Source organism: Nerophis lumbriciformis, linkage group LG27 (assembly GCF_033978685.3).
Source record: "Nerophis lumbriciformis linkage group LG27, RoL_Nlum_v2.1, whole genome shotgun sequence".
Taxonomy (NCBI): domain Eukaryota; kingdom Metazoa; phylum Chordata; class Actinopteri; order Syngnathiformes; family Syngnathidae; genus Nerophis; species Nerophis lumbriciformis.
The window spans coordinates 25,093,037-25,119,132 of NC_084574.2; the positions used below are offsets into that span (position 1 = coordinate 25,093,037).

The window sequence follows — 26,096 nt, forward strand, 5'->3', positions numbered from 1 at the left end:
TTATGGATTTAACAAAAGCATTTGACACAATTAATTATAGCATCTTAATAAACAAATTAGACCGGTATGGCCAACAAGAAGCAATATGTGAAGATAGGCGAACACACTTCCACAGAGCTGAAAATATTTTGTGGCATACCTCAGGGATCAATACTCGGACCAACATTGTTCAATCTCTATATAAATGACATTTGTAAAGTTACACAGGACTTAAAGTTAGTATTATTTGCAGATGAAACAACTGTGTTTTGTTCAGGAGAGAACACACAGAAGATAATACAAATAATAACAGAAGAATAACAAATTAAAAAGATGGTTTGACAAAAACAGACTATCTTTGAATCTCAGTAAGACTAAAATAATGCTAAAAGAGAAAGTCAAACACAAATACAGATAGATAAAGATAAAAAAAAAATTGAAAGGGTAAAAGAAAACACATTTTTGGGTGTAATAATAGATGATAAAATGATTTGGAAATCGCATGTAAAAAATATACAACATAAAGTAGCAAGAAATACGTCAATAATGAATACAGCAAAACATGTTCTAGACCAAAAATCACTTAATATTCTTTACTGCTTGCTAGTGTTACCATATCTGAGTTATTGTGCAGAAATATGGGGAAACAACTACAAATGTGCACTTCATTCACTGTGTTACAAAAAAGATCAATTAGAATAATACATAATGTTGGATATAGAGCACATACAAACCCTTTTTTTATTATTTCACAATTATTGACATTCCATGATTTGGTGCATTTACAAACAGCTGAAATGATGTACAAAGCAAACTATAACCTGCTACCCAAGAATGTACAACAATTCTTCTCAACAAAAGAGGAGAAATATAACCCTAGAGGAAAATCTCATTTAAAACATTTGTATGCACGTACAACACTTAAAACCTTTAGTATATCAGTATGTGGAATTAAATTTAAGGCTGCATCTAACGATTATTTTTCTATCGATTAATCTATAGATTATTTTTTCGATTAATCGGTTAATCTATAGATTATTTTTTTCGATTAATCTATAGATTATTTTTCCTTTTACCGATTATTTTTTTATTTAAAATGAAGATGAAAAAATAAATGTTGGCCAGTTTTTTCAAAAGGCATGACTTTTATTTACAAAAAAAAAGTATGGCCACTCAGTCAACATTGACAACAACATGACAAAATATTCTGTAACAATGTAAACATTTAAAACTTTTAACATTTAACAAAATTAAAAGTAGCTTATTTGCTTTTTAATGTGCAAATATAAAAGTAAACATCCAGTGCAAATGTTAATATTCTGCAATAGTATAAGCATTTCTAAAGTAAAAGTATTGCTTATTTTGCTTTAAAATGTGCAAAACTAAAGATAAACATCCAATACAAAAAAGTGCACAACGAAATATTCTGTAACAACAGTGTAAACATTTCAACAAAAGTAAAAGTATTGCTTATTTTGCTTAATAACACAACAATGATAGTTAAAGTGAAAGTTAATTGTTCGTTTGTACATAGTATATGTAACTGTTAATGTTGTAAAAGGTATTTGCACAACTAATTAACATTAGCGTTAAAGAGGAGCGCGTCTTTGTAAACACTGAACAGGCACGCCAAACGCGCCTCTCAGAGCGAAACAGTGTTTTAGTTTATGAATTTACAACGCAGATACAAATGACACATTCATGATTTTGTGTAATGATGACAACGTATACTCACGCGGACGATTGACTAGTTGATGGTGATGGCAAGAACGCTGTCGGGTGTTTTCTTTTCAAATGTTCGTTCATAGCCGTTGTGCTGCTATGATAGGCCATTTCCGCTCGACACTGTGCATACAACAACTGTCAAGTGTTTTGCTTTTTTCGCTGTGCTTATCCCACACTTGAAGGGATGTACCAATGCTGAATGTGGCTTCTGGATTTCACTCAAAAGACCAGACCGTAGTTACTTTTTCCTTTTATTTTCCTTTAGTTTGCAACAGTTTTTCCAACGAAGAAACAGCTTCTTTTTTCTTCTTTAGTCTTTTTAGCAGTCTTTAGCAGTGTTAATAGACTTTAGTTTCTTTAGCTGTCATTAGCTGTCTTTAGTAGCCTTTAGTAGCCTTTAGCTTCTTTAGTAGGTGAAAAACCTTTAAGGACAAAACACCACAAGATTAACATGCTGTAAAAAAATCAATCAATTATCAATCCCATAATTTACAACTATTAATTAGGCTATCAAACTCTTAACCATTAAACAAGTGCAAGAAAATGGACACATCTTTTCCCTTTAAGTTAAAACAGATTTTAAATAAATTGTCTCAACATAAATGCAGCAAGATACATATAAAATACATTTAAACCCAGAAACACCATAGATAAATGCAACAGAAAACCCAATATGCAAATACATAAATACCTAACCAATTAACCACCTATTTAGATACATATTTAAAATCCATATTCAATATAAATATATTATTAATTTAGCAGTGAAACACTCAATCTTAAATGCTGTCTACTGGTAGAAAAATGCCCCTTTTTCTATGCCTTCACCAGCAGCCAATGATCCAACACAGTTAAATCCAACACTTTAAATTGAGTGACTTCACCCTCCTGATGAAGCAAACTGCTCCAACATTTATCAAACTAAGCAAAGAATATCAACACTAAACAACAGTTACATAACACACTGTGTATTTAGCCTCCAGACTAAGCACGCTACATGCACACAACCCCGCCGCCCCCCCAATCTCACCAGCGCAACAGGTGCGCCACACCCACGAAGAGAAATATTAAATCTTACATACTTTTGGCACAACTCTGGGTTATCTGTAATGAACTAAACCTTTTTCCACTCTGCGCTGGCGTCTTTTGTACTCCTTGATTTGACACAGCTGTCTAATTACTGGGCTCGCGCACCAGCAGATGAGACAGGAGCGCGCCGCGTTATACCTGCGCGTGAACGTAAACTGATCGGCTCTGATTTTATAAGCCGACTGGCCGAAATAATGCCGAATTATATACATTTCCTGGGGTTGCCTAGGTGAATAGGGATGCGGATGTGCTCTAAGATAAAATATAATTTTATTAAGTGGGGTTTGGCTGGTTGCTAAACAGCCACGGTTGCGAGCTCGCGCGTCAGCTGACGAGACAGCTGTTCACCGCTACAACATTATTAGGCCGTTTATTGAAATACTCCCACACTTTTGACGACTTTTGGCGTGCTTTTTTTCCCTCGCTCGCACCGCTCGCATCATCTGCTTTGCGCTCCGCCATGACGGCAGTGTGACGTAAATATGCGACGCGTCGAAGCATAAAAACGGCGTCGACGTATTTACGTAACCGATGACGTCGACTACGTCGACGCGTCGTTTCAGCCTTAATTAAATTATGGAACGGATTAAGCAAAGAAATCAAACAAAGCACCAATATGATTCAGTTTAAGAGGCTGTTCAAACTACTTCACAAAGTACACAGAACAAGAATTATGATGAACATCTTGAACCCTTTTTTTCCCCTTTTTTATTGAGACAAAGATTATTTATGTATGTATTATTTGTTTGCTTACTATGGTATATTATTTATTTATTAATTCCCTGTTCTGTTACAGAGAACAAAGAAATGGGATAAAATTGCTATAGTATGAAAAGGGGTAGGATTAAATAAGCTCTGATTCTTCCTACTCCTTTCCAAATGTGCTGTAATGAAACAACTGGAAATATGTGATGTATTACATTGTATCGTATGCATGTTCGAAATAAACTGAACTGAACTGAAGTGCAGTTCCCCATTTAAAAGCATTTAAAATTGTGAGAGGCTTTTCTTTAGATGGCCAAAATGTTAACAACCTGAGATACGTGCTTGACACTGCACAACTGATCTGCAAAACCTATTGCTTACCATCAACAATAAAACAAATATACTGAATGAAAAAGCATATTAATAAAAGGCATACCATGCATATTACAAAGTACATCAAAATGCCCACAATTCATATAAAAGTCGATGGAAAAAACTGACATAAGTATTTAGGGCATATAACCTCAATGGAGGGACCACGTTAGAAAGAAATTAAAAGTAAAATAGCTATGCATATACATGCAGTAGGGGTGTAACGGTACGTGTATTTGTATTGAACCGTTTCGGTACGGGGGTTTCGGTTCGGTTCGGAGGTGTACCGAACGAGTTTCCACACGAACATATGAAGTAGCCGCCTAAGCTAAAGTCTTAACAAGCTGCTCTGCTCTCTGCCTCTGTCTCCTACACAGCACTCAGCATTGTCCCACCCACACAACCATCTGATTGGTTACAACCATAGCGGTAACAGCCAATCAGCAGTGCGTATTCATAGCGGTAACAGCCAATCAGCAGTGTGTATTCAGAGCGCATGGTGTCAGTGCTTCTGCGGTGCGGGTCAGCAGATAGGTGTTTAGCAGGTGAGCAACAGGCAGCGGACTCTCCCCAAATTAAAATAAACACCTCCCAATCAACTACTAGTAACATCACTATGAGCCCGTTGACGTTCTAGAAACAAACTGCAGCTCAGCTCGCTCGCAGTCCTGTCTTGAGGTGAAGGCTAATTAGCTTTTAGCGTAGCGTTAGCTCATTTTGCGTTGTGTGTGTAATGTAACTGCATCATTAAGCCTACATGAACTCCATGGTGTTCAGGGATGAATAGTCTCTCCTATTGCTATTGTACTATTTTTTTTCAGCTATAGTTACATTTAATACATTACAATTAATCATTAGTAATGTAGCAGCCTAGTTTTGAATGGCAGGGTCACTGCTATCACATGTTGATAAAAATATAACATTTACATAATAAAAATCAACTACAGGCTTCCCAAATGCTGTAATAAATTAAGCATGATGAGTTGACTTGAAACTGTTTAATGTTGCACTTTTTATATGTAGAAGAAAAGTTTTGTCATTCTATTTAATCTGAGCAACAATTTGAGGCAGTTTAATGTTGATTAAAGTGGGCAGAATTATTATAGTGTTCCCAATGTTAAAAGGATAAAGCCATTGTTTACAAATTTGGTAAATAAATAACCAAAACATTTATATTTTGTTGTTTTCTTACTGTACCGAAAATGAACCGAACCGTGACCTCTAAACCGAGGTACGTACCAAACCGAAATTTTTGTGTACCGTTACACCCCTAACATGCAGTGATATGTACTTGAGATTCAGAATACTTACCAGTAAGTGCTTTATAACATCGAAGCCTGGGCAATATGGCCTAAAGATGAAAACCTTTTCTTTTTCTTTTTTCCAAAAATGCTGTTCTTTTTAAACCAGATATAATTTGCACTCTGTATGGAATATTTTCAAATAAGTAAATTAAGAGCATCTTATGGAAGGCAATGCTTCTGTATTGAGTAAAACACTTCTGTAAACAAAAATGTAACATTGTACATTGCATGCAAATATGCAAATATCAATCAATCAATCAATCAATGTTTATTTATATAGCCCTAAATCACAAGTGTCTCAAAGGGCTGCACAAGCCACAACGACATCCTCGGTATAGCCCACATAAGGGCAAGGAAAAACTCACCCCAGTGGGACGTCGATGTGAATGACTATGAGAAACCTTGGAGAGGACCGCATATGTGGGTAACCCCCCCCCCCCTCTAGGGAGACCGAATGCAATGGATGTCGAGTGGGTCTAACATAATATTGTGAGAGTCCAGTCCATAGTGGATCCAGCATAACAGTAAGAGTCCAGTCCACAGTGGGGTCAGCAGGAAACCATCCCGAGCGGAGACGGGTCAGCAGCGCAGAGATGTTCCCAACCGATATACAGGCGAGCAAAATACATAATAATGTCCAACATTGAAAATAATAAAGTACAATTTTAAAACATGTCTTAAATGATAAATGATAAATGGGTTGTACTTGTATAGCGCTTTTCTACCTTCAAGGTACTCAAAGCGCTTTGACACTACTTCCACATTTACCCATTCACACACACATTCACACACTGATGGAGGGAGCTGCCATGCAAGGCGCTAACCAGCACCCATCAGGAGCAAGGGTGAAGTGTCTTGCTCAGGACACAACGGACATGACGAGGTTGGTACTAGGTGGGGATTGAACCAGGGACCCTCGGGTTGCGCACGGCCACTCTCCCACTGCGCCACGCCGTCCCTGTGTTACTGCTTAATAAACTACAAACTGTCTCTTGTTCTTCTATTTCATGTGTGTCCTTGTGGTCGTACTTCCAGACAGACAAAGCCAACAGTGTCCTCCCTTAGAGCAACTAGTCCTGCGATGGCATCATCAGGCCTCCAACAGAACAACAATATCAAAAAGTACTTCTTAAGTTCCGATCCCAGGATTGTCACATCCACTTTTCAGTATACCTTCGTCTTTAGAGAAGCTTCATCTAGACTGCAGTTCTTCTCTGGTGGTAGCGTCTTGTTGCTCCTGGGATTTGTACTCTTGTTTCCCTTGTCTGTGACCAGCGTGGTACTGTCGGATGGCGCTTAAGACATCAGCGGGCTTCCAGCGGTCGCGGGTAAGAGCGTCCTGCAGGGTGAAAGTGCCATCTCTCGTGCGGCGAACTCCCTTGCAGAAATAATGAATAAAATACTTCTGTAAACAAAAATGTAGCATTGCACATTGCATGTAAATGTCAAGTATGAATGAAATAGTATTTATTTTCTTAGTACTTATGGATTTTATATTCATACTCTTTATGGGTTTCACTTTCTGCTTTAAATAAAATGTAATTGTGTGTAGGGCTGAGCGATACATCGAATATACTCGATGTATCGTGGGTTTATCTAGAAAATGACTACATTGTGAGTATTCGAGTATACGTCCTCACGCAGTTGCGTTTAGCTGCAGGCATTACACTACAGGCGTTTCTCACTCTTTCTCGTCTCTCCTTCTCACAGAGACGTAAAACAAGCGCACCCTCTTACATACGTCACAAACTGTCACGCGTGTAACGTCATACGTCCTTGCGGAGCAGAGAGGTAGCAGCATGGGTAACGTTAGCTGTGGTGGTAGCGGAGCGGTGCAAGTGGTAATATGAGAGAGAGGAGGTGCGAATCCGGTAACAAATGAAGGAAGAAAAATTAATTCCCAAGAAAAACAGCACGGGTCCATCGTCTGGTGGTGGTTTGGCTTCAAGCGGAAAGATGTTGAACAGTAATATGTAGTAGTATGCGGCAAAAGCGTTGCTAAGAAAAGGAGCAGCACTACTAATTTGTAGCATCATTTGAAAAGTCACCCGCTGGGCCGTTAGAGAATAAGGAGTGCTTAAAACTCTGCATGTCAACATCTCCGGCCGGTGCCACAGACAACAAAATGCTGAAGCTACCAGCATTGACCCAATTGAGCTTGGCGTCTTCCATTTCCACATCAACACTGTATGACAAAACTAGTCAAAAACAGAAGGAGATAACGTCCGCAGGAACCTACCACATAGCGAAGGACATACACTATTTGATTTCCTATTATGCAGCTAATTTTTATTTGACAGTTATTGAAATATCTTGTGTGACATCATGCACAAAAGTGCACTTTATTTGTTTTAAACTATTGTAGTGGTGTTCTGTACAAAAAATGCACTTTAATTTAGTGTTGTTTTGATATGTCATCTTAGTGACATCATGCACAAAAGTGCACTAATAGCTTGTTTTAAAATGTCTGACAATCTTTCACTTTCTGTTTTGAAATGACATGACTGTTTGTGCCACTGCTTAATAACTGTTTAATAAATACAGTTTTGGTCAATTGACTTAGTTGTGATTTCCCTCTCTGCATGAAAGTTTAAAATGAGCATATATTAATGCAGTATGAACAAGAAGCTTTTAATGTAGACACATAGAATCATCATACTGCTGTGATTATATGCATCGAGTGTTCATTCAAGGCTGAGGCAAAATATCGAGATATATATCGTGCATTGTGACATGGCCTAAAAATATTGAGATATTAAAAAAAGGCCATATCGCCCAGCCCTAATTGTATATTATTTACAATGAAAATAAAATGTATCTATCAATCAGTCTGCATGTCTTAAACTGATCGTTACAAAGTTGAACCTGATTTATGTTAGGTTTTGATATGCATTTAAAAAAGATGGCTTTAACCAAAGTCAGTATTTTTTAGTGCTTGAAAACTAATTTTGTTTTGTGGGATCTCCTCTCTTTGCTGTTACGTAACTCACCTTTTTAAGGTTCAAATGTTTAATCGACATCGCTTGCTTCATCACATTCTCGTGGTGCAGCAGGGCATGTTTTTGTAGAAAAAGGCTGTTTGCAAAATCCCAACCCACATCAGTACAATGGAGCTCAGGCTGAAGACCCAAACAAACTGCGGTTACGCGTATCAAGTGGCAAACACGGCCCAGGCGGCCATAATGAGAGCAGAAACTGGGGGAAAGCCAGCAGATCAGTGAAAACAGCTGAAGTTATCTGAGCTGCCACGGCTGGACAGAACATCATGTGTTTATTACACAGTGATTTAAATGTGTTTGTTAAGCCTCATTTTAGAATATGTCAAAGAAGTAAAAAAAACAGTGTTTTGGGTTGATGAGTCAGTTTTAGAATATGTCAAATAAGTAAAAAAAAAAAAACAAGGTGGTTTGGGATGATAAGTCTTATCAGGTGTGTGGTTGTGGTCAATTTAGTGCTGAGCAAGTAGGCTGTGTGGATTGGTGTTGACCCTGCTCCTTGGAAATTTCCGTAGAGCAATCCTTGTTGGTCCGAGACTTGAATGTGTGTGTTTTAGGGTGGGGGTGGGTTTGTGTGAGGCAAGAAGGGGGAAGCAGCAACACAGTATATTTGAGAGCTGTTTTATGTGTGGAAGTGAGACCACACATAGTCTTGAGATTTTGGACTCTGGATTATCGTGCTTCACAGTGTGGGACCTATGATGGTAATTTTACATAAAGTATACACTTATCTCGTACACATCTTTCTTTGCTAGCTAATTATTAAGCTAATTTAAAATCAAATACCTCCTAGAAAAATCCCATTTTTGATGAAGATTTTAATTTGTGTACTGCCTTTTTTGCTGCTGTCATCATTGATTAGATAAACTATTGTGCTGCTCATGTACTTTCATATCACACGAAATGGAGGTCAATGGCGAATATTGGTAATGTTTTTAGCTTTGGTTTACATCATTTTCCAGCGAGGGCCACATAGAGAAAAATTGAAGGATGCGAGGGCCACATTTATACATTTTGTATATGAAAAATACTCAAACCAAAACAATGTAGGTGGACATATGCTAACATTTCAAAAACCCTTCTACATCTTAGCTTTGCGTTATAGATAAGAAAGCAATAAAATCATTCATGATTATTTTAATAATGATTTTATTTGTATTTATGTTAACTGTGCTCTAAAGTAAGCTTGTATTTACTAATATTGCTATTCTACCGTCAACTGAAATGCTTTTGAGGGATTTGGTCCCATTGAATTTTTCATAGTTTTTTATTCTAATTTGATTGATTGAGTTTTTTGTTCTAATTTTGGTCCTGTTTAGTTTGTCTATAGAATGTGCCGCGGGCCAATAAAAATCGTGCTGCGGGTCGCAAATGGCCCCCGGGCCGCACTTCAGACACCCCTGGTACATGGTACTGTATTTTTCGGAGTATAAGTCGCACCGGAGTATAAGTCGCACCTGCCGAAAATGCATAGTAAAAAAGGAAAAAAACATACATAAGTCGCGCTGGAGCCCGGCCAAACTATGAAAAAAACTGACTTATAGTCGGAAAAATACGGTAGTCACTTATTATGGCAGATGTGAATGGTTTGAAACTGGACAGGCACCTTGTTGATTAAGGAGCAAAGTTGACAATATGACAAATGCCTCCTTTTCAGTTTTTTGGTGTTTAGATTTAAAAAGAAGTGTTATCAATTGTAAACACAGAAATTGCAACATTTTACAAGCACACGTGGTTTGCATTTGGTCACCCCGCACACATGGCTAAGAATAAGTGGACGCCACCTGCTAAGTGATATTGCCTCATTACATTTTTTCTTTTATAGATCTGCGCTGGGCATTCCATACATGCATACAGCTATTATTGTATCAAATTAAGACCTTTTCATTTTGTAGTTATGGACTTGTACCTCACTATGGTCTTGAGTACGATAAACAATGTTTTTATGCACCATGAAACCAAATGTTTTTGCATGACATGATACATCATAGCAGCAGTTAATGAGAATGTTCACTTCTGCGTTGCAATTGTTGTTTTTTAATAACTTAGAAGGGCCGAAAATGTTAAAACTTGGTTTTAATTAAGTTGATATAGATGCTTCCCTCATTCAACTATGGCTTAAGTTAAGTGTTATCTTTTGTTCATATTATTTTTTATGTATTTTCTACAACCTGTGGATTCAGAATTCAGTATATAAGTTGATTTTATTACAATTTGTAGCTTTTATAAATAGCTGACTGAATTGTGTTTTTAAAAATATATATATATATTCTGAATCTAGTCCTCTAATTTGGTATTTGGGGTTTTCTTGTATTTTTTTTTTCAATTGTGTTTTAAAATCCGACTTCTTTCTACTTATCTTGCAGAACCTGCTGCTCTGTGAAGGTGTAAACAACCAGAGCTACATGTGCGAGTCAGGTCACTGCTGCGGAGAATCTCAGTGCTGCAGTTACTACTATGAGGTCTGGTGTAAGTGTTCCGCTATTTCTAGACCACATTCTCAATAGACGTGCATAGAAGATTTGATTACATACGCTTGCTATCCATGTGAGCGTCATAAAGATAAGTCATCTTTAAAGTCCCATCTTGCAAAGTATCAAATTGATACGATAGTGCTATAATATTCAGCGCAATCAGGTTCCCATGAATATACAAAACTGGCATTTGAGACATTTGTTTTGCTCTGATTGTCTTGAATGTGAAATATAAAAAGAGGATCTCTCATGCTAGCTAGTGAAGAGCTAGTGAAAATATGTTTGCAACTCTTAATGCTAAAAACTGTTAAAATGTGGTATGTTGGTGATTGCCTAATTGCACATCAGGACTATATTATGTATTGTATGCCGCCTCTTATTTGAGATGAGCTGATGTAAACCATTCCAAGATCCAAATTAAGTTACAAATGCAGGCTCAGTGAAAACCAAATAATTTTCATCAGATGCGCATATTTTCCCTTGTATTATGGATTATAACTTCTGTTTTTTGCCACAAAATTATCACAGCAACAATGAACTTTAAACTATTGACTGGCATCTCGTTTAAAGCAATAGACAAAAGTGTTTACATTGTCTGCTGCATTAAAATGTAATCTTGTCTAAAGTACGTAGCTCGGGCCAATTGCATCTGATCTTAATAATTACGGATAGAGCCATTGAAATTGTGAAAACACGGATATGCCAGATGATGGATGGGCGTTTGTCATAACAGTGCGGCGCTGCCAACACTTGAGATTCTGCAGGAGACGTTTGAAAATTGTGCTCTCGACATCCCAACCGAAGTTAAAAATACAGTAGTAACTCAACACATGATTTTAACGGATTTCTATGACTGAGCTCGTTACTTCATACACTAACTTCATTAATTGACATTAAATTAATCAGCGTTTAGCCCAAAACGCCAACATTTTACCATGTAACATGTCTTTTTTAAAAGAAAAACTAATCTCTAAATAAGAAATATTGTACGGAAAACAATACAATAGAATGTGCTGTACTACAGCAGCGGTTTTATAAAGTAATGTACTGTATGTACTAACAGTAGTTAAAGTTTATGAAGTAATGTACTATACTACAACAATAGTGGTCGTATGCAGTAATGTAAAAATGTACAGCGTTAAACTTCGAGAGCTACCGCGGTAAAGTTGGTTTTACATTGATTGATATTCGTCTCCGTAGCTACAGTTGTGCCCGGACTACTGTGTATTGGTACGGTGTGCTCGCACGAAAAGGGCGCCTATAAACGCTAGTCATTTATACTAAGGACAGCAGACTTCTACTGTAGCTCCTTTGAGCTGCTTCTCCGTCAAACACATCATCAGCAGATTTTCATAGATACAATTCTTCTGTTTAGGCAGCCTTTGCTGGCACTAAAATGTGGCTTCTGCTAGGATATGGACGAAAATGTATATCTCGATATATTTTTACTTAAACTCGATATTCGATATATATCTCGATATATTTTCCGGTGAAAGTATACATATAAAGATATTCATTTTTGAGCGAGATTCACTGAAATTGAAGTGAATGACAACTGTACTGTAAACAGTAAGCGGCACTTTTATTAACCCAGTTAGTCTAGATGGGTATTAACAGCACAGAAAATAAACTGTTTAAGTAGCATAGAATTACATAACATAAATAAAATGGAAAAATATTATTTCTACATAAAATAAATAACATAGCTGTGCAAATAATAATTTTTTTGCAGCATTTCTCTTGTGAAATATGTCCGGCTTGGCAACTCGAGAGCAGTTTGGATTTGGGCTTATATGGTAAACAACTCAAATGAATGTTTTATCCAGACACATACATTTGTCCAAATGTGGCCAAGTAGACACATTGTGGGTTTCTTGAATGTCGTCTACATTGCTAAAAGAAAAATCTAAAGAAGAGAATCCCTCTGCCATCTTCCACTAGTTTTTTAATACCGGTATATAAATCGCTCTTCTCTCCTACGACTCTCTTGTCGTCATTTGGGATGTCTGTTGTGATTTCCCTTCCTGGTTCGATGATCCGCCCTATCTTGCCTCTGATTGGCCTAATCTCAATCAATCGTGACTCATCATAGTAAACAACCAACCAATCATGGATGTTCTTATATGTGCAAGCATGTCTTGGAAGGAGGAAGGGGAGGGGTTTAGTAGCCCATAAGAGGGAGTGAGGAGTGGGGGAGAACAAGGAACACAACAAATAAGTGGCGTATGGTCATTTTAACGTGAATTTAAATTATATCGATATTAAGATATTTTCTTAATTCATATCTTGTTTAAAAATATATTGATATATCTTACAAACTTGATATATCGCCCAGCCCTAGCTTCTGCTTCATTATAGTGCAGGGTAGACCAGCACTACATGCTACACAATTGCCTCGCCTTTATAGTCGACATGTTTTGATTATTTATTTCTTCAATTAAATTAAAATCATCCACTTTCTTCTTCTCTGCACTCTCCTTCACACTACCATGGTTGGAAAACAAAGTTATGTCGATCTCTAGCTATAAGGTAATGCTGACGTGTATGGCTGAATCTTTCAGTGGCTAAACTTAGAGGGTTCATTCTGTCCTTTGCTACACCAACTAGCAACTAATTTATGCTTGCAACTTAAAGAATAGCAAAAAGCCGATACCTCAAAAAACTCTTAAATTGAGCTACTGTACCACTGTATGTCAGATTACTCGTACCCTATCTTAACAGCTCTGAAAGCAAGGAAATCCGATTTAATGGAGAAAAGAAAAGGTGGACTGTGCGTCAATGTTGCGTCAATGTGCCTCCTGAAGTCTTTTATTTTAGAAACAATGACGACAAAACTGTCTTGAAAAACAATATACAGGAAGCCATGGAGCTCTGTTTTCATGGAGTTAGTGAAGAGTTTTCACATAGTGTAAAACAAGGGTTTCCAAACACATACCTAATCTTTTTGCCTGAGTTTTTTTTTTTTTGTCAAATGTTTTTAAACATAGTAATACATACCTGTTCATATAGCAGCTTGAGTATAGCAGTATAGCCTCTGTGTTTATTACTGTTGCATTGATGTCAGGATGACTGACCTTCAAATTAGTTATGGTTTAGCTGTGATAAAACTGTTTGCATTGTTCTCGATAGGGTCAACCATGAAATTATTTCTACATTTCTTTCTTCCAAGTGTAGACCTATTGCATTTTGCTTCCGTATTTTACCAAGACAGTAGTTGTATTCTCATACGTAACGAACCGCATCTCCCTCTGAAATAGGAATATACGCAATTACAACTAACTTTTCTTACCCACAACATATGATTAAATTTAATTTCTGTCAACATTTTTATATATTGCCCAATATGTCAGTTCATTTTGTCAGTTTTTCTTAATATGCCTTCGTTTTAATTAGTTACGGTCTCGATTTTAGTCATGAGTAAAAAGGTCGTTGAAAGTTATTTGTCAACAAAATCAATTTTAAAAAATTATATAGTCTTCAATCACGAGTGCCTCATAATGCTTTACTAACTTAAGACACAAGGGAAAACTCAAAGAACTCCTAATGGGGAAAAGAAGAATCTTTGAGAAGGTATCGCAGATGTAGGGACCCCCTTTCCAGGGTGACCAGCTGCCATACATGTCGAGTGGGTACAGTTATTGGATTGTTAGATTAATTAATTGTTAAATTAATAGATAAAGTGGGAGTCCAGTCCATTGGGAAAACATGCAGTCATGGGGGGACCTTCTTCCAGGCACATCCAGTTAGCTACACAGAGATGTCTATAGCTGTGATGGAAGTGTGGTCCAACGAGTTGTCCATCTCGAGTCTCAATTCTGGTCAGCTTGAACCTCCTCTAGACTGATACCTCTCCAGAAATTAACTGTGGCCATCAGGCAGAAAACGGGGACAGAGCAGAAAAGCTGCAGATCAACTGGTCTACAAAGGAGTCTATTTAAAGGCTAGAGCATATAAATGAGTAGTAAGGTGGGACTTAAATGCTTCTAAGGTAGCATCTCTTTATTGTTGCTGTTAAGGCATTCCAGAGTATTGGAGCCTGAGGGTAAAACCCTCTAAAGCTTGCAGACTTTTTTTGGACTCTGGGGTCACGAATTTCGGGGTGGAACATAGGGTTAAATAAAATCAGCAAGTGCTAGTAGTTTGTACATAAGTAATAAAACCTTAAAATCGCACCTAAAGCGTACCGAGAGCCAAAGTGTTCCTCTAGCATTACCTCCTCAAAGTGAGAGTTTATTTTGGAGAGCATTTGCCTGAATACCCACAATATTTTATCTTCGTTAATAGAACCCAATTGAAGCTGGCACAGGGTATCGTTAATCTCCTTTCTCATGAGCTCAATTTTCTCAGTAAAGACTTGCACAAAGTGTGTGGAGCTACCAGTAGAAGACCCTTGTTGGGTTAGCAAAATGAACAAAGGTTACTAATTACTTGCTACTCAGTACTAAATAGACCGTTTTCTCGATATGAAAAAACAGATAAGTTGCAGGCTTGATTTATTATATTAAATTCCATCCACTAGAAAATCTTTAGAAAGCCACTATTAAGTGTATCCATGCTTTTGTCACTAAGAGATATGCAATATGCCAAACTCACCACACTAACATTTCTCCCACTGTAGGGTTTTGGTTGGTGTGGGCCATCATCTTCATTTTGAGCTGCTGCTGTGTGTGTCACCACCGGCGCACCAAACACAGACTGCAGCAACAGCAGCGACAGCACGAGATCAACCTCATTGCTTATCGTGAAGCACACAACTATCCCTCAGTGCCCTTCTACTTCAGTAAGACCTACTTGTATTCATTCACACATGCAGATAGATTATCATTTGTTGACCTAATTGTTATCCTTACCAAATAACTTTGAACTGGGTGCAGATGCTCAATACATTTACATGCACAAAAGAAAACCAAATTGTTGCATGGTTTGGATGGAACAAACTGTCTAAAACACCTTAATAAGATTTTATTTTTTTATCGGATTAACATACCGAGATACCTCCTCTTCATCATCCTCGTTCTTTTTCACTAAAGCGAGTCTCCTTCCCTTTTCCTATGTTGCCAGGGTGGCGATGATTGAGGGTGGTTAGGGTCCATTGCCGGACACTTAGCATTTAGTGTGTGTCAAGTCGACATCCAACAGCAAGTTGGACTTAGACTTAGACTAACTTTATTGATCCACAAGGGAAATTGTTCCACACAGTAGCTCAGTTACAAAGGATAGAAAAGGTAAGGATGGAAAGGATAATGCAGTAGGGTTGGGCGATATGGACGAAAAAGTATATCTCGATATATTTTTACTGAAACTCGATATATTTTGCGGTGAAAGTATACAAAAAAAGATATTAATTTTTGAGCGCGATTCAGTGAAATTGAAGTGAATGACAACTGTACTGTAAACAGTCAGCCGGACTTATATTAACCCAGTTAGTCAAGATGGGTATTACCGGCACAGAAAATAAACTGTTTAAGTAGCACAGAATTACATAACATAAATAAAATAGAAAAATATTCTTTCTACGTAAAATAAATAACATAGCTGTGCAAATAATACATTTTTGGCAGCATTTCTCGTGCGAAATATGCCTTGCTTGGCAACTGGAGAACAGTTTGGATTTGGGCTTACATGGTAAACAACTCAAATGAGTGTTTTTATCCAGACGCATACATTTGTCCAAATGTGGCCAAGTGGACGCATTGTGGGTTTTCTGGACGTCGTCTACATTGCTAAAAGAAAAATCTAAAGAAGAGAATCCCTCTGCCATCTTCCACTAGTTTTTTAATATATAAATCACTCTTCTCTCCTACGACTCTCTTGTCGTCATTTGGGATGTCTGTTGTGATTTCCCTTCCTGGTTCGATGATCCGCCCTATCTTGCCTCTGATTGGCCTAATCTCAACCAATCGTGACTCATCATAGTAAACAACCAACCAATCATGGATGTTCTTATACGTGCAAGAACGTCTTGGGAGGAGGAAGGTGAGGGGTTTAGTAGCCCATGAGAGGCATTGAGGAGCGGGGGAAAACATGTAACACAACAAATAAGCGGCGTTTGGTAATTTTAACATGAAATAAATTATATCGATATTACGATATTTTCTTAATTCATATCTTGTTTAAAAATATATCGATATATCTTGCGAACTCTTTATCACCCAGCCCTATAATGCAGGTATAAAGTAGACTAAAAATTTACCATAGTAGCAATATAAAATATAACCTATATGTAATATTGAAATATTATATATACATTATATAATATATACTGATATATTATTATATTGTATTATATATTTATATTTATATTTATATTTTTTATATAATATATACAATATATAACAAATATATACAATATATAACAAATCCCAATTACCATGTACAATATTACAGTATATGTAACAGCTGCAGCACAAAATAGAGAGTAGATCTTGCAGAAAATATACAATATAAACAAAGAGAGGTAGCTAACATAGAAGCGGTCAGGTAATAGACAGATATCATCTATTGCTGTATGGCGAGTGATTGTACAGCTGGATGGAGTGCGAATGAGAGAGTTCTTGAATCGAACACTGGGGGAATGAAGCTGAAGTTAATTACCGGTACCTTTATTTAACCAGGAAGTAGACCCCTTGAGATTCAAAATCTCTTTTGCTAGGGTGTACTGACCAAGATAACAGCACAATCTGATTGCAATTTACTTGCATTTGCGACTATAAATAGACTGTGCGACTTGAAAAAATAAAACTGTAGCACTTGTGGGAATCTGGATTTCAACTCTTTCATTCTCATTTTGCTCCTAAAGTAAATCCATTAAAAGTGGAACAAATAGACTAAAATTTGGAGAAAAAAACATTGTCAGCAGACCATAGGCCTTTTACAGGAGCTTTCCTATTTACCCGTGTAAATAAAGTTCCCTCTGTGTTTACACCAGAAACTACCTGGGTAGATTTAGTTTTTCAGGAACTTTTTGGAGTTCTTGCCAGCGAGGGAGCACTTTTGGAAGGTTCCCGGAACCTTTTCAGGGGCAGGCTGTGTTGTCAAACGCTGATTGGTTGAACACAGTTGGGGCCGTTCCTAAAACTTCTTTTTCAAACACTCGACCGGCATTAGAATATGCGCGGCGACTTGTTTACTTCTTATTTCCTGTGTATTTCTGTCACAACAAACTTGACAATGGAGAGAAAGAAGAACAAAAGCAACTATCAACTTGCAGGAACTTTTGTGGGGCATCTTTGTGCTGAAGAACACTAATCAGTGGAACTATCTCACAGTGTTTTAAGTCAGCCGTATTCTTTAAACTATATGCAGTTTCTTGTTGTTTATTTTTCTTACGAACTTCATTACGTTACACGAAGCTACGAGAAGTGAACAGACTTTTTAAAAAGTATTTACAGTGAAGTATAAAGCCGGACTGGAAGCAAAAACCTCAGCAGCTTACTCCTCTGACTTTTTGGATGAATGTAAACTAAAGGAGGCACGAGTGGAAAGAAAAAAAAATCTAATCAATTATTAACTGTTTAACTGTCATTTGCCTCAACCCAGAATGCTAATATGTTAACAAGCTAATGCTAAAGTGTGATACAGTATGCCGTGATGGAATGTTGCTATACAAATACACTTTCACTTGCAATCCTCTTCTTATTTAAAAATTGCACTTTTCAGACTTTGGGGGAAGTTTGAGTTGTCCAAAGTTTTTTATGAAGAAGGAAAAAAACCAAGTACATTTGTATTTTGTAACACATTTGAGACATGTTCAATATTTAAAGTGTATATCAAATTGTTGTTGACCGATTTTGGACCAAATTAATTGAAATCTAATAATTTTGGGTGTGGCACACCGAGAAAGGAAATCAGTCCGTCCAAAATTGTGATTAACGGTTCATAATTGGAACACAAAATGCACATTCATGATGATAAAACAATTGGAGTGTGTTAGGCTGGCTTACATTTTGTCTAGAGATGTCCGATGATGGCTTTTTTGCCGATATTCCGATATTGTCCAACTCTTAATTACCGATTCCGATATCAATAGATACCGATATATACAGTCGTGGAATTAACACATTATTATGCCTAATTTTGTTGTGATGCCCCGCTGGATGCATTAAACAATGTACCGTATTTTCCGCACCATAAGGCGCCCTGGGTTAAAAGCCGCGCCTTCAATGAACGGCATATTTCAAAACTTTGTCCACCTATAAGCCGCCCGGTGTTGTAAGCCGCATCTAACTGCGCTAAAGGAATGTCAAAAAAACAGTCAGATAGGTCAGTCAAACTTTAATAATATATTAAAAACCAGCGTTCTAACAACTCTGTTCACTCCCAAAATGTACGCAAATGTGCAATCACAAACATACGTATATCAACATGGACAGAGCTGCGTGAAAAAAGCCACCCGGCCTCTTCGCGTAAACTTAAACTTACCTTAATCACTCGCTCATCTTTTCTTCATCCATCCCTTCGAGTTAGCTTTTATGATGACGCCGGCTGGAAAGGTCTCTTTTGGCAAGGTCTTCCTTTTGAATATCACCATGGGTGGAAGTTTCATTAGCATGGCAAGCTAGAACCACAGTGAAGGATGACTTCTCATTCCCTGTGGTGCGAATATTCACCGTACGTGCTCCCGTTCCACAGTGCGGTTCACAGGAATATCAGTTGCTGTGAAATACGGTAGTAATCCGTGTGCGGATGGAGAGATTGCGTCTTTTCATGAACCGGATCCTTGTCGCTTTGTAGGAGCCATTTTGTGGTCTTTACAGATGTAAACACACAAAGGAAATGAAACGTACGGTGATATCCGCGCGCTTTTTCTCCTTCTACGCGGGCGGGTGGTTGCTTACAGTAGAAGAAGAAGCGCTTCCTGTTCTATGGGGGCGGGTGCTTACCTTGGCGGTTGCTTGCGTAGAAGAAGAAGCGCTTCCTGTTCTACCGGGAAAAAAGATGGCGGCTGTTTACCGAAGTTACGAGACCGAAACTTTATGAAAATGAATCTTAATATTTATCCATATATAAAGCGCACCGGGTTAAAAGCCGCACTGTCAGCTTTTGAGTAAATTTGTGGTTTTTAGGTGCGGCTAATAGTGCGGAAAATACGGTAACAAGGTTTTCCAAAATAAATCAACTCAAGTTATGGAAAAAAAGTGCCAACATGGCACTGCCATATTTATTATTGAAGTCACAAAGTGCATTATTTTTTTTAACATGCCTCAAAACAGCAGCTTGGAATTTGGGACATGCTCTCCCTGAGATAGCATGAAGAGGTTGAGGTGGGCGGTGTTGGTGGGGGGCGGGGTTTGAGTAGGGGGTATCGGGGGTGTATATTGTAGCGTCCCGGAAGAGTTAGTGCTGCAAGGGGTTCTGGGTATTTGTTCTGTTGTGTTTATGTTGTGTTACGGTGCGGATGTTCTCCCGAAATGTTTGTCATTCTTGTTTGGTGTGGGTTCACAGTGTGGCGCATATTTGTAACAGTGTTAAAGTTGTTTATACGGCCACCCTCAGTGTGACCTGTATGGCTTTTGACCAAGTATGCATGCATTCACTTGTGTGTGTGAAAAGCCGTAGATATTATGTGATTGGGCTGGCAGGCAAAGGCCGTGCCTTTAAGGTTTTTTGGCGCTCTGTACTTCTCCCTACGTCCGTGTACCACTCCGTACAGCGACGTTTTAAAAAGTCATAAATTTTACTTTTTGAAACCGATAATGATCATTTCCGATATCACATTTTAAAGCATTTATCGGCCGATAATATTGGCAGTCCGATATTATCGCACATCTCTAATATTGTGTATGACACATGGCTGTTTCTTTTGTAAACCAATTGTTTTTTGTTTTTTATCTTCCTCCCAAGGGTTTCTACCAAGCTACCTCCTGCCAGATTATGAAGAAGTAGTGAATCGGCCGCCTACCCCTCCCCCACCATATAGTGCCTTACACACAGGACCATCCACAGCAACCTCACAGCCTCATCCTGAGCAGCAGCAAGAACATTGTCCTGCCACTCAACCCATGCCAGTTCCTCCAGACTCTGAGCGCCATTGTAGCAGACCCAATTCGGAAGCGCAACGACCCCCCCCTACTTTAGATTTAAGTCCCAAGGCGGACAACAAGCCGGTGCAGACCACACAAGACTCGAGCATGATACTTTTGTCCGAGGGGCTCAGTAGAGAGGGACTCGAACAAGAGGAGAAAAGAAGCGACTGCAAGGATCCTCTTCTGAAGGATTTGTCCGATGACAAAGATCGACTCCCTAATGGCAGACGGCGACGATTCACCGGGGACTCCGGGATTGAGGTGTGTGTGTGCGGCTCACGCGGGAGCAACGGTTGTGGTGGAGCAGGCAGCCAAGAAGGTAAGGAGTTGCGGGAGCTGGACAGCCTTCTGGGCCGCGAGGGAGACGAGGAGGAGGCTGGAGACTTCTGTGACAGCTGTGTTCAGCGGTCCTCCTTCACCGTGGAGGAAGAGCAGGCGCTGGGCGCCTCGGAGAGGAGAGCAGCATCAGGATCCTCTCAGACGCCTCACCACACAGGCAGCGCCTCACCGTACCCTCCGGTGTGTCTCCTCCTGCACACCATCAGCGAGCAGGACGGTCCTTACCAAAGCACCAGCACTGAGGCGCAGGGTTGAAAGACACCTTGGTAACCGCAACAAAGGATGTAGAAACCTTATATGTGTGTCAAGACTTTTAAAAGGTGTGGTGCAGATACCCTGTAGAGCTTCAAAGCTAGGACTGAGTGATAAGAAAACAGCCCTAATACACACTGGAACATGAAGCAGCCTTAGTTAGACAGGAGACCTCTTCTGAAGCAGCTCGGTCAGTGGCTTTGAACCCTTTTGCACACTTGACACATGCCAAAGACTAGACCACTAGAACAGAAACGGGAAGATGGCTAATCTCATTAGGTGTATACAACTAATTGCAACCGTTTCTATTCGCCTGTGTCACACATTCGACAGGTCCTTCCAGCATAAATGTGTGTTTGAGCAAGCAAGAACATCTGACCTGCACCCAAAAGTGCTTTTTTTCCCAGCATTTTCTCAAAAACTAAATCTGCTTGGGTCCTATTTCTTGCGCTCTATCTGAACCACTAGTTAAAGTGCATTAACAAGTCGTCATACGATGAGCAGTTCCTATTTTGCACAAATTGTATTTATATTTTATAAATTAAGCTTTTAACAAAAAAGACCATCATTCTGTGTTTCATCAGTCTTATATGGTTCATTTCAAGACTGGAATGGAACAGAATAGTCACTTGTTGGGTCCTAAATGGTCTTTTTTGGTAACTTTATGAATGTTAGCAATATGTGCCTACAAGAAAAACTGACAAGGAGATCATGTACCAAAATAATTCTTACAGATACTGATGAGGCGGACATTACTTTCGCTCACATAAACAGATGATCATGTTCACCAGCTGCAGCGTATAAAAGCACTGATCTCAGTGGCTGCATTTACAGTTATTATATATTATATTAACGGACTTACCGTATCGTTCTCCTACAGTGGTATTCAGAAGTTACTGTCATTTAACAGCAAGTGCGTGCATAAGCCATAATTTGCACAAAACGATGCTAAACATTTTGCCCGTCTTCTAATGTGTGCTGTTTAATAACCTGAGGGATGAATTGTGCCTTTTTAAAGGGTGCTGAAAGCTTTTTTTTTTCTTTCACCATGCTTCAAATGGTGTTAATGTCTTACTGGACTTGTCATGAAGGTTGTAGTAGTAATCCTCAATATAGTACACATGGCACAAAATGGTACATGGCAAAAAGACTCTGCATCTTAGAAATCGTACAGAAGATACAAAACCTGTTAATAAAATGACTCAATTGTGCAAATATCCTATCCGTGAATACAATGCATCCGCAAAGTATTCACAGCAGTTCACTTTTACCACGTTATGTTACAGCTCTATTCCAAAATGGTATAAATTCATTTTTGTACTTAACATTTTACACACAATATCCAATAATGACAATGTTAAAAGTTTTTATTTTATTTTAAAAATTGTATTATAAATAAAATGCGAAAAAGTCACATGTACACAAGTATTCCCAGCATTTGCTAAATATTTTGTTGATGCCCCTTTGGCAGCAATTACAGCCTCAAGTCTTTGAATACAATGCCACAAGCTTGGCACACCTATCTTTTGGCAGTTGCGTGCATTCCTCGTTGCCCATTCTTCTTTGCAGCACCTCTCAAGCTCCATGAGGTTGGATGAGAAGTGTTGGGTGTCATCCTGGATGTCTCTGTATTCATCTTTCCCTCTGTCCTGACTAGTCCCCCAGATCCTGCCACTGAAAACCATCCCCACAGCATGATGCTGCCACCACCATGCTTCACTGTAGGGGTGGCATTGGCCTGGCATTCACCCCAAAGAGTTCAATCTTTGTCTCATCGGACCAAAGAATTTAGATTCTCATGGTCTCGGTGATCTTTTTAGGTGCTTTTTGGCAAACCTTATAACAAGAAATGGCTTCCACTATACATATACCATACAGGCCTGATTGCTGCAGAGATGGTTGTCCGTCTGGAAGGTTCTTGCTCCACAGAGAAATGCTGCAGCGCTGACAGAGTGACCAGTGGGTTCTTGGTCCCTGACTAGACTAAGATGAATGCAGCAATGTACAGATACATCTTGGATGGAAACCAACGCTTCCCATCCAACCTGAGGGTGCTTGAGGTGCTGCAAAGAGGACTGTGCAAAACTGCCCAAAGATAGGTGTGCCAAGCTTGTGGCATCGTATTCAAAAAGACTTGAGGCTGTACTTGCTGCCAAAGGCACATCAACATGTACATTGTCATTATGGGGTATTGTCTGCAGAATTTTGAGAACAAAAATGAATAAGGCCGTAACATAAAATTTGGAAAAAGTTTGATGCCGTGAATATTGTCCAGATACACTGTTTTCCTCGCAGTTTAAACGTGACCATACAAAAAGCACATGGTCATGTGTCAAATACAAATGAACTGTACCCTAACAGAATCTCCCACCAACTGCGAGATGAATGTGCATGGAAAACATATTTGTTACAAATAGTGCATCTGAGATACAAATGAACTGTACCCTAACAGAATCTCCCACCAACTGCGAGATGAATGTGCATGGAAAACATATTTGTTACAAATAGTGCATCTGAGATAAGCCCCAGTCGAAATTGGAAAGGATTTTTGCAGACCGAGCATTTAGCAAACTTTACAAAGCACAATGCTTTCAGCTAATGTAAAAGTATGCATACTCTGAAACACAGAAGCCCCTTCTCAAAGCGCTGTCTGTTTTAGTACCGTTAATTGTGTGATTCCATATCATTTTACCCATCAACATTGGCCTTGACATACACATTGTTGTTGTGGTACAAGTATAGTAGTGTAAAGAGGTTTTTTTCTATTGATAATTAAAAAAAAAAACTGTCATATTAAAATTTTAAAAAATGGTGTACAATGACAGGACATGGTCTAGCCAAACATGAAAATAAAAAGCAATAGCTTTATTTGTGAAGGGTACACCATGATTGAACATGCATGTTTGAAGCACATTAGGAGAAATCATGCCAAAGACTTGTTTTGTTCATCATTGTGTGGAAGTGCACATATCCTTTGAATGTCAACTACGCCAACATCAACCAAGGTGGATGTACTTTCAATAAACATTTCGATTTAATCTGATTATTGTCTCCGTATGGTAAATCATCTTTCCTAGTCTAAACGTTAGGATGACTCATGCATGTTGTGAAGCAGGCAGTGTTCTTTTGTGCAGGAAGTGAACTCTGAACCTTCTCTCGCTATGTAAACTTCGGTATCGCATCGATGGCAAGTACAGGAACAGTATTGCCGATACTAACACTTTTAACTTGAAATATTTCAAGATTTTTAAATGATTTATTTTAGCCTTTAATTTGTTAATTATGATTATTATTAGAGTAAAACACAGGACAAACAAAAAATATAGCCAACCCTTTTGTGGTCAATAGAACCAGTGATGTGTGGTCAAGGGAGGCAAAATCTCACTGTCATGAAAAATTGAAAATGAATAGCGTTGGGCTGTGTTATAAATGCATTTTCTTTATCATTTCCTATTAACTATTGCAATTCTCTCATCACTCTTTCCAACAAGTCAACGCATCAGACGGTACAAAATGCAGCTGCCAGACATTAGACCCAGAACAGCCCATATCACTCGCATTTTATCCAGTCTTCATTGGCTTCCAGTCAAATTCCGCATTGAGTTTAAGATTTTAGTCCTGACTTTCCGTGCGTTGCATGGTTAGGGCCCCTCAGTACATCACTGACTTATGTACCTACTCTTCAGGCCGCGGGGTCTTCTAAAGATCCCAAAAACTCATTTTAAAACCCGTGGAGACCTGGCTTTCCAGGCTATAGCTCCCAGACTCGGGAATAACTTGCACCAGTCCCTCCGTGATCTTGACCGTGTTGACACTTTTAAGAAACATTTGAAAACGTCTTTCTTTTTAGTAAAGCTTTTATTTAATGCACCTTTTAACTATCATTTTTAATCCACTTCGTATCCTTTCTATGATTTTGCCCCTGTTTTAATTGAATTGTTTTACTTCACCCAGGTTTTGTACAGCGCTTTGTGATTTTATCTGTGAAAAGCGCTTTATAAAAGTTTGGACACCTTCTCATTCAATGGGTTTTCTTTATTTTCATGACTATTTTCATTGTAGATTGTCACTGAAGGCTTCAAAACTATGAATGAACATGTGGAGTTATGTACTTAAGGTGAAATAACTGAAAACTTGTTTTATATTCTAGTTTCTTCAAAATAGCCACCCTTTGCTCTGATTACTGCTTTGCACACTGTTGGCATTCTCTCGATGAGCTTCAAGAGGTAGTCACCTGAAATGGTTTTCACTTCACAGGTGTCATAGTTTTGATGCCTTCAGTGACAATCTACAAGGTAAATAGTCATGAAAATAAAGAAAACGCATTGAAATGAGAAGGTGTGTCCAAACTGCAGGAAAATGTCATACGGTGAGACACACGTGAGCTAGCAGGTGCTGGTCATTGCGATTCCTTTACAGGAAAAGGAAAAGTAGCTTTTAAAACTAAATGAAAAAAGGAACTTCAACAACAACATTACTGAGCTTAGGCCCTTGGACTTCCAGTCAATTATATTCTTTTTTTTGTTACCAAATTAATAAAATTAGAAGGGACAAGCAGTAGAAAATGGATGGATGATTTGAGCACAAGAAGGAAAAAAAGGTCTCGTCAGTACGTGCCTCACCAAACATGAACCTAACCCAAGGGTCGGCAACCCAAAATGTTGAAAGAGCCATATTGGACCAAAAATACAAAAAAGTAATCTGTCTGGAAATGCAAAAACTTAAAAGACGTATATAAGTGTTATACTGAAGGTAGTAACACATGATGTAAGTGTCTATATTAGCTATATTAGCCTACTATCAAAATGACTGTGTCGCAGGCTGACGCAAATCTTC

At 38.5% G+C, this 26,096-nt stretch overlaps 1 protein-coding gene across 1 annotated transcript in view; it reads left to right on the top strand.

Moving 5' to 3' along the window:
• The window catches only part of wbp1lb (WW domain binding protein 1-like b), a 43,583-nt gene extending 19,280 nt beyond the window's left edge, over positions 1-24,303 (top strand). The window contains exons 2-4 of the mRNA XM_061988300.2: positions 10,537-10,639; positions 15,263-15,424; positions 20,488-24,303. Of these exons, the coding sequence (XP_061844284.1) occupies positions 10,537-10,639; positions 15,263-15,424; positions 20,488-21,263 (1,041 nt within the window). The 3' untranslated portion in view covers positions 21,264-24,303. The remainder of the gene's footprint in view (positions 1-10,536; positions 10,640-15,262; positions 15,425-20,487) is intronic.
• The last annotated feature ends 1,793 nt before the right edge of the window (positions 24,304-26,096 follow it).